General features: G+C 37.6%; 1 protein-coding gene across 1 annotated transcript in view; it reads left to right on the forward strand.

The window, feature by feature from the left end:
• The window catches only part of LOC131362523 (retinoic acid receptor beta-like), a 162617-nt gene that overhangs the window by 65365 nt on the left and 83288 nt on the right, over positions 1–13964 (forward strand). Inside the window, exon 2 of the mRNA XM_058404556.1 lies at positions 23–360. Within this exon, the coding sequence (XP_058260539.1) occupies positions 192–360 (169 nt within the window). The 5' untranslated portion in view covers positions 23–191. The remainder of the gene's footprint in view (positions 1–22; positions 361–13964) is intronic.

Consider the following 13964-nt stretch of genomic DNA (forward strand, 5'->3'; position numbering starts at 1 on the left):
AGTTTCCGTGCCTCTTTTACAGATCACATCAGCCCAAGTCATGCTCCTTGCTGATGTACTGCACAGAAGTATGAAGTCATCCCCACCTCTTAACCATTTAACCCCATGGATTTGCTGAGGAAGGGATTTTGGTGCATCGGCTCACCAAAACTTCCTCGCTCCTCTTCCACGGCCTATTCTCCTCTTGTGGAATGAAGACAGCCAGCAGGTCTTGCTGCACTTCCTCAGTGGTCCAGATGAGGCGTTACAGGACAGGGGTGTATCCCTTACTGTTCCCTACTGTAATCAACTCGCTTCCTTTACCGTCTCCGACGCAAAGTTTTAACCCGCCTAGCAGCGCAGGAACACCGTCACCTGTGGGTGAGTCTCTTTCCTTCGAGTCCCAGTTCACTCATTTATTGAATAATCCTCATGTTACATGAAGAAAAGGTGAAAATCCTAGTCATTTGATTTGACCTTAAACATCCGAGATGTGGATCTGATCAACAGAGAAAATAGAAAATAGAGACGTCTCAAAATGACCCATTGCTATGTTGCTAGGTGAAGAAAGTCATGTGACATCTATAAATATAAATTAAAATGTCAAATTTTGTCATTTATATTCTGAATGTTATTAAGCCTGTAAAGCTGTTTTGTGACAATGCACATTGTTAGGATGGATGGATAGAGAGATGGATGGATGGATGGATGGAAGTGAATTGAATCTCTGAAAAAGAGTCATTTAACCGTAATGGTTGCTAATAATAAAAGAAATAATCCCTGGAGAGTTTTAAATTAGCTTGTAGAAGTGGCTCGGGTAGCTGCGTAGAGATAAGTATCATAAAAAGGATTGAAATTGATGTCATTTACACCAAGAAAGGAGAGACGCCTGTCTCTCTCTCTCTGTGTCTCATGCACAGGCAGGTTGCAGCAGTGAGACACAGACAATAAAATATTGAAATGTTAATAGTGAATAATTGACCTATAGCTGCCTCATTCCTTAGAGGACCACTTCACCACTCGGGGCTGTGTCTCAGTTGTGTCTCGGTGGTGTCTCCAGACTTAAATAAATATAAAGATCTTTAGATTTGTTCATTTTTTAGAAGAACTCATCCCCTGTACTGATTATCACTCAGCGTCAGGGTGAGACTCGAGTACAGCAGGAATCCACACAGAGTGCTGGAATAATTCAGAATGAGACGGAGTGATAGAGGGAAAGACTCGTAGAGACAGAAATCCTCTCTTGATGGCTGAAAGAAAGAAAAAAGAAAGAGAAGGATAGGCAAAAAAATAAAAAGAGAGAGAAAGAAAGAAAGAAAGAAAGAAAGAAAGAAAGAAAGAAAGAAAGAGAGGGATAGTCAGATAGAGGGGGGGAGGAAGAAAGAAAAAAGAAAGAAAAAAGAAAGAAAAAAGAAAGAGAAGGATAGACAGAGAGAGAGAGGGAGGAAAGAAAGAAAGAAAGAAAGAAAGAAAGAAAGAAAGAGAGGGATAGTCAGATAGAGGGGGGGAGGAAGAAAGAAAAAAGAAAGAAAAAAGAAAGAGAAGGATAGACAGAGAGAGAGAGGGAGGAAAGAAAGAAAGAAAGAAAGAAAGAAAGAAAGAAAGAAAGAAAGAAAGAAAGAAAGAAAGAAAGAAAGAAAGAGAGGGATAGTCAGATAGAGAGAGAGAGAGAGAGAGAGAGAGAGAGAGAGAGAGAGAGAAAAGAAAGAGAAAGAAAGAAAGAAAGAGAAAGAAAGAAAGAAAGAAAGAAAGAAAGAAAGAAAGAAAGAAAGAAAGAAAGAAAGAAAGAAAGAAAGAAAGAAAGAAAGAGAAGGATAGTCAGAGAGAGAGAGAGAAAGAGGGAAGGAAGAAAGAAAAAAGAAAGAAAGAAAGAAAGAAAGAAAGAAAGAAAGAAAGAGAAGGATAGTCAGAGAGAGAGAGAGAAAGAGGGAAGGAAGAAAGAAAAAAGAAAGAAAGAAAGAAAGAAAGAAAGAAAGAAAGAAAGAAAGAAAGAAAGAAAGAAAGAAAGAAAGAAAGAGAAGGATAGTCAGAGAGAGAGAGAGAAAGAGGGAAGGAAGAAAGAAAAAAGAAAGAAAGAAAGAAAGAAAGAAAGAAAGAAAGAAAGAGAAGGATAGTCAGAGAGAGAGAGAGAAAGAGGGAAGGAAGAAAGAAAGAAAGAAAGAAAGAAAGAAAGAAAGAGAAGGATAGTCAGAGAGAGAGAGAGAGAGAGAGGGAAGGAAGAAAGAAAAAAGAAAGAAAGAAAGAAAGAAAGAAAGAAAGAAAGAAAGAAAGAAAGAAAGAAAGAAAGAAAGAAAGAAAGAAAGAAAGAGAAGGATAGTCAGAGAGAGAGAGAGAAAGAGGGAAGGAAGAAAGAAAAAAGAAAGAAAGAAAGAAAGAAAGAAAGAAAGAAAGAAAGAAAGAAAGAAAGAAAGAAAGAAAGAGAAGGATAGACAGAGAGAGAAAGGGAGGAAAGAACGAAAGAAAGAAAGAAAGAAAGAAAGAAAGAGAATGATGGAAAGAAAAAGAGAATGATGGAAAGAAAGAAAGAGAATGATGGAAAGAAAGAAAAAAGAAAGAGAAGGATAGACAGAAAGAAAGAAAGAAAGAAAGAAAGAAAGAAAGAAAGAAAGAAAGAAAGAAAGAGAGGGATAGTCAGAGAGAGAGAGAGAGAGAAAAGGAAGAAAGAAAGAAAGAAAGAAAGAAAGAAAGAAAGAGAGGGATAGTCAGAGAGAGAGAGAGAGAGAGAGAGAGAGAGAGAGAGAAAAGGAAGGAAGGAAGGAAGAAAGAAAGAAAGAAAGAAAGAAAGAAAGAAAGAAAGAAAGAAAGAAAGAAAGAAAGAAAGAGAATGATGGAAAGAAAGAAAGAGAATGATGGAAAGAAAGAAAGAGAATGATGGAAAGAAAGAAAAAAGAAAGAGAAGTATAGAAAGAAAGAAAGAAAGAAAGAAAGAAAGAAAGAAAGAAAGAAAGAAAGAAAGAAAGAGAAGGATAGACAGGAAGAAAAGAAAGAGAAGGATTAATATTCATTATAAAATAAAAGCCCTCCAGTTTTGTATAAGCAGCAAACATTATCACTAAACTCTGATATAATGCTGATTCAGAAGACTCCCTGATCCCCAGCTCATTGTCCAGACAGAGATTTACCTGATCTCCCAGTGGGCTTGGGGTTTACTCCAGTTTCCTCCCACCTCCCAAAAACATCCCAATTGAAGGATTAGTGCTAAATTGCCCCTAGGTGTGAACGAGTGTTTCCACTGTGCCCCGTGAGTGACTGCCGTCCCGTCCAGGCTGTAATCCTGTGTTCGTGGGATAATCTCCGGAAGCTCCACCACCCTGACCGGGATAAAGCAATTAGTGAAGACGAAGGGGTGAAGCTTGCTCACTACGACACTACAAAGTACACCGACCAGGCATAACATTATGACCACTGAGAGGTGCCGTGAATAACACTGATGATCTCCTCATCATGGCACCTGTTAGTGGGTGGGATATATTAGGCAGCAAGTGAACATTTTGTCCTCAAAGTTGATGTGTTAGAAGCAGGAAAAATGGACAAGCGTAAGGATTTGAGCGAGTTTGACGAAGGGCCAAATTGTGATGGCTAGACCACTGGATCAGAGCATCTCCAAAACTGCAGCTCTTGTGGGGTGTTCCCGGTCTGCAGTGGTCAGTATCTATCAAAAGTGGTCCAAGGAAGGAACAGTGGTGAACCGGAGACAGGGTCATGGACGGTCAAGGCTCATTGATGGATGTGGGGAGCGAAGGCTGGCCCGTGTGATCCGATCCAACAGACGAGCTACTGTTGCTGAAGAAGCTAATGCTGGTTCTGATAGAAAGGTGTCAGTGCATCAAAAGGGAGACCTACACAATATTATGCAGGTGGTCATAATGTTATGCCTGATCGGTGTAAATTAGTGTTCATTTAATTAGTGTAATTAATTCAGTTTTGTTTGAATTTGCTTTAGTTTTTTTTCCTTATTATAATGACCACCATCATTGACCGCTGTGAAATTAACCTTCTGTACAAGCAGTTCGTTATATTCTGGGTGACATCATCAAAGAATTACATCAAAGCGTAGATCAAAGATACAGCATACATCAAAGGAAACATGCATCAAAGAATGCAAAGAATGCAAAAAATCTATATGACAAAGGCGTTGGAGGTGTTCACAGCACAGGGGAAGTCAGAGGTTGCTGCTGATCGCAGTGCCGCTGGTACTAAATGAAGCAGAAGAGCGAAAGCACAACAACATTAAACAAGATGAAAAGAAGCAGACGTTTTGTTTTGGTCCCGTCCCCCCCCTTCATTTTCTCCCCAATTTACTCATGCCAATTCCCACCTGCTGAATAATTCCGTGTTCGTGGATCCATTTGAAAGTTGTCATCTCCCGACTCTGGGTGTACAACAAAGTGGAAGAAGAAAGAAAACCTGGATGCCACCATGAAAGCATGCCTTGTGTTTGCTCTGTCTGAGCATGTAAAGCTCAGAAAAAGCTACTTCATCTACACTTTTTAGACTTACAGGCCTGATTGGCTACCGTTCCTGTTTTTCTGTAGTGAATTTACAACATCCGTTCAACATTTTCCACTGGAATTTTTGCACAGAAACAACCGGGAAGAGCACCCAGAAACGTTAGCGGCTAATGCTAGTGATCAGTCTAATGTTGATGATAAACTTCAGCAGTTATTTCGGTCAGTGTTGTAGATTTAACCTTTAAGTACTGTGTCTGGAAAAGAACTGATCAAAAACCAACACTTATAAACTCACTGAAAAGTAGAGAACCGCCATGTTGATATGACGCTCTCTCTAAAGTTGAAATTTCAAGTTGAGGCGTGATTTCAGTGGTTTTTACTGCTTGTAGGTAGGAAGTTTGCATATGCTGTATTTGCATCACACAACTCCAACTGACTGTACATGACTGTAGAAAGGTCGATGTTCATAATCACACTCTCCGGTGTTTATAATAATTTATAATCACACTCTTCGGTGTCACCCAAATGAGGATGAGGTTCCCTTTTGAGTCTGGTTCCTCTCAGGGTTACCATCTAAGGGAGTTTTTCCTCGCCACAGGCTTGCTCACTAGAGATGATTTTGTCTAACGTTAATCTTGGACTTTGTTTCTTATGTTTCTGTAAAGCTGCTTTGAGACGATGTTCATTGTTAAAAGTGCTATACAAATAAAACTGAATTAAAAATCGAATTGAATTGAATTAATATGTCAACAATGATACAACTTCACCTCAAACGCAGCATAATTGTCTCCTATCACATGATAATGATTAGATACTTGGAGCCAACCTTGACGTGTCTTGAAAGTGATATCTCATAGAAGTCTCTGATTGGCTAGTGTTGCTGTGATTGACAGGAGAAAGAGAGCACGGCATCCCTCCCCCTCAGAGAGCATGGCCAGTTTTGCGATCTCTTTAAAAACGACAAGGCGAACACTTTTCTTCAGCCTGAAAATCAGAAGTTTACTCTGACCTGAAGAGCCACATTTGTATAGGAGTCTTTCGGAGTTCATCTCAGGTTGTATTCTCATAAGTTTGGTACAGGATGTTATAAAATGGGGTACAGTGAGTTGAGTTCTTACTGCATGAGTGTTTTCTGGTCTATATTAAACATATCCTCATGCTACAAATAAAAAAAATCAGGGACTACAGACACTATCAAGCTGCATTTTTAAAGGATGTTAATTTAACTACTCGGTCCAGACCTCTTCATCACACTTTTAGCCAGGACGGTGCCAGGACAGAGAAGAGTCCTGCTGTATGTCTTCCCTGTACCTTGAGGGATGTTGTGAGTTGTTTGTTTGGTGTGATTTATTCACTTCACTTAATAACAACTACATCCTGTATAGTGTAAATGTCTGGGTAGAATTCAGGGATAGTGACCGGTAGAAAGTCTCCAGTCTCTAGCGCACCTTAATGACCTCTGAGAAGAAACAAACCCAGATCCTATGATGCTTTAAAGGAGAAAGTTGAGAAGGAGAGTTGGCTATCCAGAGCTATGCCAAGGTTGCAGATGTTGTCACTAACGGTTATTATATTTTAAGAGGTCAGTACAGATGATGCAAATCTTCTTGCACAGGGCATTACCACTAACAGTGGTTCTAATGATTGCTTTTACTTTGCTTGTGTAAGCTTGTTATTTAACAGTCATGCCAGTGAAGCACACCTTGAACTTAACACAGAAAGACAGCAGAGACTTTTCACTGTCACTTTTTTATCCCACCACTGGGATCGAAAGGGATTAAAGTATTTCCTAATTTAACACCAGGCATTTGAAGCTGGACCCTTGGTGCTAAGTCTGATATTCAGCTTTCCTTTAGGTGAATCCCAATATCCTTCCTGCATTGCCCTGTAGAAAGCAAAAGAAGCGAAGCCACTGCAGTTCAGTAGCAAACCCCGGCCCCGGTTATTCCGTGTAACGAGAACAGTCGTGGCTGTCAAAAGTTAAACTTTAATATGCATGCGCAGACAATAGTGCGGTATAGGAAGTTGATGCAACACTCCTGCAGCAGTGTTAGATAGAGAAATGTTGGATTTATCTATAGGGGAAGATGATCCGCTGGCTATACGCTGGGTATGCGCATGTTATGCAGTCTCTCTGGTTAGTAAATAATAGAGCATTCGGAAGAAAAAAGAAAGGAAATTTGTGCAGTTGCAGTAGGCATGCAGTGTCCTTTAAGATTTTTATTATTATTATTATTATTATTTTTAAAATCTGTTTAGAAAATTTTACACTGATTACATCCCAGCTATAATTTAAAACATTTTATTTTAGAAAATGTACTTAAAATTAAAATGTTAAAATATTTAAATTAATTTTTAAAATATATTAAAATAAAAATTAAGATTTTTATTATTTTTATTATTATTATTTTAAAAATCTGTTTAGAAAATTTTACACTGATTACATCCCAGCTATAATTTAAAACATTTTATTTTAGAAAATGTACTTAAAATTAAAATGTTAAAATATTTTAATTAATTTTTAAAATATATTAAAATAAAAATTAAGATTTTTATTATTTTTATTATTATTATTTTAAAAATCTGTTTAGAAAATTTTACACTGGTCACATCCCAGCTATAATTGAAAACATTTTATTTTAGAAAATTGACTTAAAATTAAAATGTTAAAATATTTAAATTAATTTTTAAAATATATTAAAATAAAAATTAAGATTATTATTATTATTATTATTATTATTATTATTATTATTATTATTATTATTATTTTAAAAATCTATTTAGAAAATTTTACACTGGTCACATCCCAGCTATAATTGAAAACATTTTATTTTAGAAAATTGACTTAAAATTAAAATGTTAAAATATTTAAATTAAGTTTTTAAAATATATTTAAAGCTATTTAATATTCGCACCAGTCCTGCACACAAGGTAAAAATATCTTATATTATTTCGTTTGCTAAACTTTTGGAAGTTTTGAAGCATATTTCATGCCGGATCATTTCCCCTGCCCTGATTTCATAAAAGAAACTGAATTTCCTATGGATGAATTTTGTGATTTTCATACATAAGTGACAGAAATGCAAAAAAACCTCAGTCATATTAAAAACTGCTTCAGGTTGGAGCGCATCGTTCCTAACCGAAATTTTCCATGCTCTCATGGCTGCCAGGTGAGTTTAAGGGTGGAGGAGCTGAGGCTGGTGTGTGTAAATCAGGTGTAAAGCGTTTCTCAAATTCATCCTGCAGTCTCCAGTCCGACAAACCTGTCAACATGTCAAAACCAAGTTGTTTCCTCTAGGCTCTTTCACTTTCTGTTAGCCATTTTTCATCTCTCCATAATGTCAGTCGAGGGGGGGAAACGGGGGTACAGGGCATGGAGAGCATGTACCTGCAAATAATGACTCCTAAATGACCTCTGAATGACCGTACTGAATCTTCTCATTGAGGACCACTGGAGTGTCAGAATCCTGCAGATTCTCACTGACTGACTGTCAGAAGCTCAGCCTATCGACACCTTCCCAGTGGGAGGAAGACTGTGTGTGTGTGTGTGTGTGTGTGTTTACTAGAGAGCCTTAGAGAATAGGAGCTACCTATATAAATGGCAACATGTCTAATAATAAGTTTAAAAAATGGTGATGTCTTGATGTTACATGGCTCAATATCAGTTTCTGTATGCCTTGATCATTGGCACACACACACACACACACACACACACACACACACACACACACACACATGAAATCTAATCTGGTTAAGGTTAAGGGTTGATGAGGAGGCTTACAGTAAACAAGAAAAAACACGGAGTGAATAGCTTGAATGCTTACTTGCATTTCCTATGCAGTTACATCTTCTTAAGAGGTAAACATCTCATCCTTAAGGTAAAGAGAATAGCTTGTAATCAGCAGGATTTTTTTTTTTTTTGCTGTACTTCTTTCTTGCGGAACTGTGTCCTAAATTATTAAACACCCCCCATTCCTCCCACCCCCCGGATTTGACCGCTATAGCAAAAATCCAAACGTAGTACATGGTGTGTGAATGAATTATTAATCTCATCATAACTGCTGTAATATACTCCATGCAAGATACCTTTTCTACTTTATTGTAATCTAAAAATGACACTCAGACACATGAATTAATGTATTCATACAGAATTAGTGTATCTGTAAATTAGTGTGTACTCTATAATCTGTGTACTCTACTGGCACTCTGGCTGAAGATGACCAGGGAAAGATCAGGACATTTCTTTTAATAATACACAGTACCAGCTATTAAAATACGCTGATATGTAAATCTACATATTGCAGAGATTTGTATTTTTATGCTTATGCTTATTCAGTCTCCTGAGTATAATAACAGCTCGGATGGATGGATGGATAAATGAATAAATGGATGGTTAAATTAAAAGCTGGATAGATATAAGGATTGTTAGATGAATGGGTGTAGCATGGAAGGGTGGTTGAATGGTCAGATGGATGGAGGGATGGTTACATAGATGGATGGATGGATGGATGGAAGACAGTAGCTGGATGAATGGATGCTTAGATGTTTGGGGGATAGTTACAAGAATAGATGGATGGATGGATGGAGTGAAAAATGAATGGATGGATACATGATGGATGGTTACATGAATAGCTGGATAGATATATTGGATGGTTAGATGAATGGCTGTAACATGGAAGGATGGTTGGATGAATAGATGAATAGATGCATGGTTATATAGATGGATGGATGGATGGATGGATGAATGGATGGTTGTAGGATGAATGGATGGTTACCTGTATGAGTGATAGTTACATGAACAGTTGGGTGGATGAATAAACAGTTGGATGGATGGCAGTAGCATGGATAGTTTAATAGATGGTTAGATGTATGGGGGATAGTTACATGAATAGTTGGGTGGATGGATGGATGGAAGGATAGATGGATGGAGGATTACATGAATAACTGGATTGATTGATAAATTGTTGAATGGATGCATGGGTGGATGGATGGATGGAGCTTGGAAGAATGAAAGAATGGTTAGATGGATGGAGGGATTGTTACATGAACAGCTGAATGAATGGCTGGATTGTTGGTTAAATAAATATCTGGATGGATGGATGGATGGATGGAAGGATGAAATCCTCAGAACTACGGATGGTGGTTCTATTTATTGTGTGTGTGTGTGTGTGTGTGTGTGCACTGCTTAATTAGCTTGAGTGTGAGTTATATAGCAGGGTGTGAGTCCAGAGTCAGAACTCATAAGCTGCCTCCATCCATAGGAAGCTCTGTTTTGCATTTGCCATTAATAGAGTTCATCTGGAGCTGACGTTAAAGACACGAGCACAGGAGCTTTACTCTCTGCATCTTCATTCTCTCCACATACTCACTGACACTCATTCCCTACTGTGTGTGTGTGTGTGTGTGTGTGTGTTTAAAAGTGCACTTCACTTTAGCTTTTATTTTACTGCATAATCATTTTTATTTACTGAGCCATCAGAAAAGCTGTGAAGGTGTCAAGTCAAACAGACTGCATATAATCTGCTATACATCCCCAACCTCTATATATAACCTTCTCTCAAATTCTCACTGGGGTTTGTTTCTCTTTTTAGTGACTATTTCATGGCCAGCAGCTTCATGGTTTCTGTATGTTACCATGCTTTTGGTCTGCATTATATATTGTTGTATTGGAGATTTCATCACAAAGCAAAGTCACCTGTGACTCCTTCCTCTCAGAACATGAATAATAAATCTCGATCTCGTTAGAATGTGCACGAGGTGTCTGTATTAAAAATCAATGCACACTCTCTTGACTGCAAATGAACGGGAGTGAGGCACAGCTCTTTTGCGGATGGAGATGTCGGTGTGGATGCGGACTCTCAGACAGAGACAGCCATCAGTCAATTCTTCAGTGCACTCTAGTCATTGAACTCCAGTCATTACTGCACCACTCGACTCTACCCCCTTAGAAATTGTTGCATATTTATTTCTGGTTTTAAGATGGAGGACTTCAGTCAGAAGAAGAACAGCAATTGCTTCCAAATGTATGGAAGGGATAAAATAGGACAGACATGCTGTTATAGGAAAATAATCGAAGACTGAGACGAAGTGAAGTGATTTTGTTCCTCATTTACCGGCGAAATCTACCATCAGTTAAAATTTGTTAAGTAGATAATAGCATGTTACTGTGTGTAGTTATATTTAACCCTTTTTACCAGTACACTGGCTCATCAGCTTATACAGTGGAACCTCAGCATATGAGTTTAAACGAATTTTCCCATAAGAAATAATGTAAATGCAGATAATCCGTTCCACCAGCCCAAAAATATAACCAATATGAAGTGTATGGAAACTGTATGGCTGCTTACAAAGACCAAGCATTCCATGTCAAGACTCCTCACAGGAAGTCGTTCCACCAAGCTTGGGCTAAAAATAGAACGGACCACCCATGCCACCAAATCTGTCAACCCAAAAAACGCCCGAAAAATCACCTATAGCTTTTGAACGCATGCCCAAGGCAACGTTGGTATCATGGGTTGACTCTCTCCAAACAGCTTTCACTGACTGAAAAAATATTCCGAAAATTTGTAAACTAGCGTCGCTTGGCTTTCCACTGACGCTAACAAGTTTCGAATGGCTCCCGGACATACGCGCAACTTAGCCAGCGTTCAGTTTGGTTCGTATGCCAATTCTTAAGGTGAAATTTTGTAATGGACGGCATTCATATGCCAAGGTTCCATAATCAGTATAAACAAATGAATGCTTTTCTGGCTGGGAGTCTGATATAAAATGAGTCAGGATTGTGTTGGCTGTTGGTCAGTGTGAGACGTGTGTTGGATAATATTACACAGAATTTTAGTAGTTGAAGATAAACACTTTCAGATTTTAGATGCTTATGGACAAACACTTGGGGCCTCACAAAGAGCAAAAGGGGGTTTGATATCATTTGCTATGAAGATAGAAACATTTGTGTGGGGAAAATAACATTTTCTATAGAAATATTGCTCTAGTAGGCTAGGATGAAACAGAAATACTTCTGCAAAACTACAAATTATTAAAGTGTTGTGTCTACTTTCATATGATCCATTAAGCACCACTGAAAAAGATATCTAGTGCTGAACACAGACACAACAAAACAGCCTCAAACTTAATTTTTTAGCCTTTGGTAAAAAAGAGTAAATGTTGTCGGCTCTTGAAAACCCCTGAAGACGTCTGTTCTGAAGACTTTTATCAGAACTGACACCGGAGACTCCTTCCATAAAAGCAAAAAATATGTCTCTTTACGGAAAACTCCACTGTAATAGACACCGAACTAATGACTTCTGTTACTGTAGAAACAATACAGTATTAGAGAGCTGCATTAACATTAACTCTACATATATGTATATGGGTCAATGTACATGTATATGGGTCAATGCCACCAATTTATTTAGATCAAATTGGCCTTTTCCGCATGTTCATGAATCTTTAATGCCTTCACGCAACCCAGTTCAGGAATAATCCCCTGCTTCAAGCCTCTGGTGCAGTGTTGCAGTACGCAGAGTGTTATACAGCTAGATTGAAGAAAATTTGTGTTGAGCATGTCGTATTCTTAAACTTATATTACTCATTAATTATGTTTGCAGTAAAATTTTAAGAAGTGCATTTAGACAATAGGCATGCGACTGAATTAGAGCTGAATCAACCATATGGAAATGTAATTTCTTTCAACTGTAGTCTCTGCAGTCTGATAGATTTAATAGCAGTCGTGAATCAGGACTCAGATTGTAATTGAGTCATTCGAAAGCTCTTTCTCTCTCTCTCTCTCTCTCTCTCTCTCTCTCTCTCTCTCTCTCTCTCTCTCTCTCTGCTGCATCGCTTCTTGTTTTTGTGGTAAATATCCAATGTTCTGCCCAGGGATACCAGCCCTATATTTTATATATAACACAACATTTTGATGTAAATTTTATAGCCTTGTTTCATTTCAGGCTTATTGTAACTCACTAGAGTGAAGTTCAGCTTCTTGTGTCAGGTCCACGCGTAAACACGTGTAACCCTCTCGTCTTTCTCTGTAGACAGAATCCTCTTTCTGTTTTGGTCTACATCTGCCCAACATCTGGTTCATCTAATGAGAGGCTCCAGCCTCAGTCTTGAGTGACAGCTGGACACACTGACCGCTTCACAATCTTTTTTCCACGCTTAGTTAGTCTTTTAAACTATGGCAATAAAAGTCTCTCTTGAGTCCTGAATGAGTTCAGAAATACTGTGTACTTGGTAAAGGACAGGTATTGATCATGCATAGTGTAGAATTTTCTAGAATGTTGTAGTTTGAAAGTAGTTATTTCTATTGGGAGTGTAACACAACGTATCTGTCTCTGTTTCATGCTCCAAATATTCATATCTTTATCTGTACTTGGATATAAACCCAAAGTGGGTGTGGCCTAAACCACTGACCGCTCAGTTACGTGAACGGAAAAAAAATTCCTGCTTGTGTAATTTTTTTGGTATCTTTGTTTCCGTCTTCCTTTGTGGCACACATTTATTCGAGATGCACCGAGAACCATCCTGGCAAAAAATAAATCCATTTAATAATTCAAATAATAAATGCATATTCAGTTGCATCACACACATAAATAAATAAAAAAATAAATAAAAATGCTTTATGCTTATTGTAGCAATTCCACTGCTAAAAATATATATTTTTAAAATATAATATAAAAATATTAAAATATTTATATTAAAATGGAAAAAAAAACAATTACATTAAAATCTATAATATTTATTAAATAATAATATAATAATTATCTTATAAATATCTTATTTATAGATCAGATTTGTGTATTTAAAAGGAGTAAATTGAATAACGGCTTAATTTATTATGCGCATTTAAAGACAGCACACACTTTTGTATATTATATTTATTTGTTTATTATAGGCTGAAAATAATTTTCCATAGTGGAAGATTTCTGCAGATTTTTTTCACTCTGTTATTCTCAGTGAATTATACCGTAATGCAGGCTGTCAGTTAAAAAAATCCATTTTATTAAAGGCATAGGGCCTAGCTTTGTGCCTAAAAAAAAATCCGTCCTGAGCGAATGGATTCACTGTGCCACTGCTACATTCCTCAACTTCCTAATTGACACATTTGTATTATTTCCTTGTCAATCTGACAGCGGTGACATCTAATTTATTCTCCAGAGTCGCTTCCAAAGCCAGCCACGCTTATTAATGCCTATAGTCTCAGCCGCTATAAGCAACGTCATTCTCCGCTCTCTCTCCATGGCAGCCACAAATATATCAAGAAAACGGCATCTTTGCTACATTCATTAATAGGCACAACATGTGTCCATTCCAAACCTTCACTATCCTCTGAATGGACTTTGATTGAAAGCCAGCCTTTTTTAAAAGGCTGTATTCTCTTTCTTACACTGTCGAAGCTTTTCTGCTTGTCCAAGCCCAAATTTATTGGCCCTTAAAGATGAGACGCGGATGTGTTTCCTATCACACTCTAGTCCCTAACATAGTGAATTACTACCTATGGACACTAAAGTGCTTAGCTTAAGTAGGTCATAAAGA

This window comes from Hemibagrus wyckioides, linkage group LG12 (assembly GCF_019097595.1).
Source record: "Hemibagrus wyckioides isolate EC202008001 linkage group LG12, SWU_Hwy_1.0, whole genome shotgun sequence".
Taxonomy (NCBI): domain Eukaryota; kingdom Metazoa; phylum Chordata; class Actinopteri; order Siluriformes; family Bagridae; genus Hemibagrus; species Hemibagrus wyckioides.